Here is a 6,299-nt window from a genome sequence, read left to right on the forward strand (position 1 = left end):
GAATTCCATCATCCAAATCTGCTCTACACTTCTACTCTTCTCCTTCTTCATTCTTCTTATTCTTCTTTTGTTTTTGTTCTATTTTTATTTCACCGAATTTACTCAAAGTTCATGTTTTGGTTTTGGAATTTGGTACACTGTACCATACTAAATTGTATACCGTACCGGATCGTTCCGAAATGAACCTACCCCCCTCCTGTAAATAATGGCATGCTGCTGCTTCTGCCAAAGGAAGAGTTGGAAGATGAAGCTTCACCTATAACAGCTTCCATAAAATGTAGGGGCTCAAGGTAAGTGATGCAATCTTTCTTAATACTTATGGTACACTAAGGGTCTATTTTGGTTGGATTGAATATGATGACAAATGTATTGGAATTGTTGATTACATTGCATAATTCCATTATCTTGCTTATTCCATTACCATGTACCTATATATTGCATTTCTTCATCGTTTAATTCCATCCAACCAACACCCGTTTCACTCATGAAGTTGAAGGGGGGTATGATGGTCATTTTCTCACTTTAAGGTACCATTTATTTTATGATCTTGTAGGGAGAGTTCTACAACTATTCAGGATGTGGAAACACCTTCAACTGCAACCATCCTATTGTCGCCAATTCATAGTAGATTCCTTGAGGTATATAAGTTGCTACTTACCTATCCCCTGTTTTCAGTTATTATTTCAAGAGTAAATTACAATTTTGCTCCCTGAGTTTAGCACTTACTTAGTTTTGGTCCCAAAAGGAATTTGTTTGGAAGACATTGCCCTTATTTTATTGTTTCATAATAATTTTGATATCTGGAGCATTTAATCTAACACCCAGTTGTTGATATTTTTTCAACTGACCATCTTGCCCTTTGACCAAAACTGCAAACAGATCCCTTTTGATACATGTGTTCCTGATTCTTGGTAAATTAAGTTTTTCTTTATGAAACCTTCCTACAGATATTGGGTAACAAAGATGCATGTCGATGGATTTCGGTTTGATCCCGCCTCTATCATGACAAGAGGCAGTAGGTTATCAGTTATCTATTCTACCAAATATCTTATATTCTGATTCTTATCTTAACAATATTTGAAAAAAAAACAACATTCATTTGTGTTTTCTTTATCTTTTTTCTTTCAGCCTTTTTGATGCAATAAATGTATATGGAAATCAAGTAGAAGATGATTTACTGACAATTGGCTCACCTCTCACCAACCCATCTTTCAGCCTTTCTTTATCTTTTTTCTTTCAGCCTTTTTTCTTTCATTAAACTATAGTGGTTTTATGAGATGTAGGCTTAGTTATTTATTTATATAATAATTTGTGACAATGATTATTGGCACGTGGGCATCTATTTGCCTGGTTCAGGGGTTGTCACAAAATACTTGCTCTAGAGGTAAAATTATGATTTTGTCCTTGATTATCTTTTAATCTCTTTGCCTTCCATTTTTATAACTTTCCTCATGTATACAGTTGCCTGCAAAAGTACTTGGACTAGCAGGGATTCAGCATAGTAGGCCATGGCTGCACTATATGTAGTAAATTACAAAAATGGTCCCTGTAATTTTTGCTTTTTCCTTGTTTAGCCCAAACATGAAACCTTTTTTTCAGTTTTAGTCCTTATTTCAACATTCTAGGGACCAAAATTGAAAAAAAATGTTCCAAGTTCCAATTTTGGAGTGAAACAAAGTAAAAATCAGAAATCATAGGGATCATATTTATAATAAAGCACAGCTGGTGGAAGCATCTGATAATCCTGAAACACAAGGTAATTTTGTACTTCATGTTATGCTTTATTTTTATGGTTTAGTGGTGTATTAAAACTAAAAAGAAAACCATATTTCTAATATCTCAATATTTGTTAGCAGCTGAATATGAAAAAGAAATATCTCCAGACTGGTGGGGTAACAAATTTGGATTTGTGTCTGGAGGATTACTTGGAGCACAATCCAAGAGAAAGAAGTCTAACAGCACATCGGAAATCACTCAAAATAGTAACAAAAGGACTGCATTTTATGAAGAGGATCAAGAGAATCTTTACAAACTTGTACAAGTATGTACCTTTTTTTTTAGTAATAAAAACTAAAAAGACCTCAACTTTTGAATAAAGAATCAACATCTACAAAATTGACATATTTTGTTGTTTTTGCAGGATAAAGCAACTTCTGGAAAACAGGGACTTGGTATAAAGGATCGCCCAAGGAAAATAGCAGGGGTTCGCTTTCAAGGGACAAAAACGTCTTTTAGCGACAGTGAGAGGGAGGAGTCTGAGTCGGAAGATGATCATTCTTTAAAAAAACAAAAAATTGATGATGTGTCGGAATCAAAAGTGAATCTAAAGAAACTCTGTAGAAAGCTTCTTAGCCAGGTACCTGAGAAATCATTGAAGCTTAAAAAACTCAAAGCTCTAATCGATGAAAACTCTTCAATTTTTTCCAATTTCTCTTCAAAGAAGGATTCTCTTGAATTTTTGAGACAGAAGGTATGATTTTTTTTTCTGGTCACACTATATAGAATATGGTTGCATTTGATTCTGATATTAATAATTTCTGTTATTTTTTTTTACTGTAGCTTGAACGCAGTGAAAAGTTTATTGTGGAAGGGAAGAGAGTTAGTCTCTCATCAAAATGAGAACAAATCTTTTTGGAGAATTTCAAAGTGTAGAGTTTGCTAAGGCTTGTAATCCTATCGAGTTACACAATTGGATTTGTTAGCAGGTAATTAATATTATTATTCTTAAGAGAATATAGATTTGAAAATTTTGAACACATCCATTTAGGGAATTTTAATGTGTCTTATTTTATTATTAACAGTTGTACCCTTTGTCATACTTGACTTAAATTATGGAAATAGCAACTTTCGGGAAATAGAAACTTTGAAGGGCGTGTTCACCCACTAACAAGAGCCAACTACCTGGCTTCACCTCCCTTGGTTGTAGCTTACGCACTTGTCGGCACGGTATGTGTAAAATTACTCTTCTACCCTCAAAGAAACACACAACACAAATTCATATCATGTTTTGCATGTTGTGTGTTTTATTAACAACTTTTATTTATTCATGATCTTCAGCTATCTTCTGTTGGTAGACAGCTTGTAATTTCAAGTGATGGAGTCGCGGATTGGCTCCGGAATCAGCAGCAGCACAAACAGGTAAGTTTTGTTAAATGATTTTTATAAAGTTTAAAGTCAATCCTTTCATCTGGACAAAATTCTTCATGTTAAATTACGTAATAGTCCTTGGAGTAGTTGACATGAACAGTTTTTTTGTTAGAATGATTCCATATATATGTGCAAGCAAAGCACATGCCTTGTGAAAAAGGGAAATCTATTCTAGTCATTCTCTTTAACAAGGCAACCTTAAAGTTGATTTTTTAAACCTGATGTTTAAAACTACATTGAGTGTGAGATAGAAGTTTATACAGAGAAGGAAAAAGATAGAAGTTTTTGAAGATGTTGCTGATGAAAAAGATAGAAGTTCTTTAGGATGCTGCTAATGAAGTTTATGCAGAGAAGGAAAAAGATAGAAGTTGTTGGCACATAGTAAGCTAAATAATGCAATTGTATATAAATGAGTTCATTTTTTTATAACATTTACTCACTATTGGAATAATTATTTGTATTTGACATATTAGTGAAATGAATTATCTTTGTTATTTATGGTATTTTATTTATTATTATGAGATTTCTAATGTATTATTTAATATGAAAAATTAGTAAATCTATAAATAATATTTTTTTTAAACATTTAAAATTATGATACGCAAAAATGTGTGTCATCTTTATTTATGACATGGCCTTTCTTGACAGGGGCTTCCTTGATACGCATTGCGTGTCATAAACACGCGCGTCGTAAGGTTACGACACGCAAATGCGTGTCGTCTTATTTTATGACAGGGCCTTCCTTGATATGCATTGCGTGTCATAACCGCGCGTCGTAAAGGCGCGTCATAAATGCGCGTCGTAAATGCGCGTCGTCTATAGACGACGCGCAAAAGCGCGTCGTCTCTCTTTATGACAGGGCCTTCCTTGACACACATTTGCGCGTCGTCTGAGCGTTTTACGACGCGCAATGAGCGTCGTAAAAGGCCTTTTTTCTAGTAGTGCAAAGTGTCAATAATCAAAACATAGTATCATAAAACCATATCAGAGTGTAATCCCAAAGGTCTCGTGTGCGGAAAACATGGTGTGATGCGCTGTGTGACATTCCCAAAATCTCGGCCAGAAATTACCGATTTCATTTATGTTTTTTAAAATAACTTCGGAGTAAATCCTTTTGATTTAAAAGAGTTGCGGAATTTGTTTCCAAAAACAAAATATGATAAAATAATATTTATCAAAGCATTTCATCAAGAGATGCATTTTCATTATATAATCAAAACTCGGGATGTCATGTTCCGATACAGACCATAAAGCATAAACGATAACATTACAAGTCATTCAACAAATATATACATATACAGACTTGTAAACAAAACAACTTGATGATTCATCCATCTTATGCCCTCGCGCCACTACCTGTAATACGAATAAACTGAGTGGGTCAGGCTTGGGAGCTTGGTGAGCATATAGGGTTTTCAACCCACAATAAATAATTATATTTAATTTCACCAACCAACAATAACCCGATTACCCATTCCCGTTATCCTCACTTTATGTCCCTAAAACAACATCTATCTCGAGGGACCTAATCTAAGATTTTCATCGGGACGGACATTACTGCTAAGGGGTTTCCTCAACCATAGATATCCTAAAGGCAACCATCAGGGGGATAGAGTACACCGGTGAACATATCGTTCACAACACCTACATGTTATGAACCTGCTAGCGTTCCACAAGACTGTCTAGAAAGAGTCTGTGGTCGTCATCCATACTCCGCTAGATGACTAGGTCAACATCAACAACATCGAGGTCTCTCATCTGTTTATCACACATCAACTATCTACCCATGTTCTACCCAACATATTAGTAGATAAAAATAGATATTTTTATACATAGTTTAAAACCTGTATAGCATTCTCATTCAATACATATTCCAAACAACAGATGAGACACATACACATAACACGTATTTCATAGAGAATAAATCATATCTATGAGATAGAAGAAAGTGAATATACATTCACGCATATAACAACAAAATATACACATAACACGTATTTCGTATAAAATACTTCATAATTATGCGTTAGAAGAAGGTAACTACACACTCACTTGATTAGAAGATGATCGGACAGCACTACGACTTGCAGAAGTAGTATTCTTCGGTAGATCTGGAAGATCTTCACAAAAACCGGGCTCCTCGCGGGCAGAGCTTCAGCTCGGAAATTGCACTTCTCGGGATCTTCCGGGCTTCGGGACTTGCTTCAGGGCTCGGGATTAATATCAGGGCTTCGGTATAATTATTGCACGAAAAACGAGGTAAATTCATAATTCATGCATTTTTGCCTTGGACTCGGCGAGTTGAAGGACCAACTCGCCGATTAGGAGCGGGATGAGACGCGGGATCTGAGCCTCGGACTCGGCGAGTCGGTTCCCCGACTCGGTGATGGGTTTTGGTCCTAAGGACATCCTATGTGCTCATACAAACCCTAATGCTTGGATCTAGGTTTCTCTATTGTACATGCAAGTTATCCAAGACTATAAACCCTAATTCTAGCATACAAGTAATCATATTAACATAAGAATAGGTTTAAGATGTTACCTTGATTGTTATGTAGCAATAACAATCCCAAATCTCCTTGTATTGACTTTAGAAAGCCTAGAGTCACAAATGTCACTCCTCTAATGGTTCATAAACACCATAAGCAAGAGGATGAAGAGGAGAGAGGAAAGAGGCTGCCCAAAACCGTCTACAAACCCTAGAGAAGTCTTAGCCACGTTTTTGGGTCATAAGGGATCCATATATATAGGAGGCAATTAGGGTTATTTAACAAGGAAACCCTAATTTGGATGCTTAAGCCATAAGCAACCCATAAAGCCCTTTCCTTAAGGCCTTGGACGATTTCATATGGGCTTCCCCCATAGAATTCGTCTACCTTATAATATAAGGCAATCCATGGCCCAAATTGCAATTATCTTATAATTACAATTCCAATCCCTTAAGTTTAATTAATCTCTTTTAGTCACAAAACTAATTACCAATTAATTATTGACTAATATTAATTAAACAATATGATTTCTCCTTTAATATATTATTCCCATAATATATTAATAAATCATATTTAATCCTTTCTCTCCATAATTCATCCTATCAAGTTGCTTTGGTGAAGGTAACCCAAAAGGACCATGCACCATCGGGTCAAGTACATACC

At 35.4% G+C, this 6,299-nt stretch overlaps 1 protein-coding gene across 1 annotated transcript; it reads left to right on the plus strand.

The window, feature by feature from the left end:
- Positions 1 to 210: 210 nt before the first annotated feature.
- On the plus strand, positions 211 to 2,816 carry LOC111884229 (G-patch domain-containing protein 1-like). The gene is made up of 5 exons (XM_052771518.1): positions 211 to 290; positions 554 to 638; positions 1,799 to 2,041; positions 2,141 to 2,470; positions 2,560 to 2,816. The coding sequence occupies exons 1-5, from the start codon at positions 211 to 213 to the stop codon at positions 2,617 to 2,619; spliced, it is 798 nt and encodes a 265-aa protein (XP_052627478.1). The 3' UTR covers positions 2,620 to 2,816.
- Positions 2,817 to 6,299: the final 3,483 nt, after the last annotated feature.

This window comes from Lactuca sativa, chromosome 5 (genome assembly GCF_002870075.4).
Source record: "Lactuca sativa cultivar Salinas chromosome 5, Lsat_Salinas_v11, whole genome shotgun sequence".
Lineage (NCBI taxonomy): Eukaryota > Viridiplantae > Streptophyta > Magnoliopsida > Asterales > Asteraceae > Lactuca > Lactuca sativa.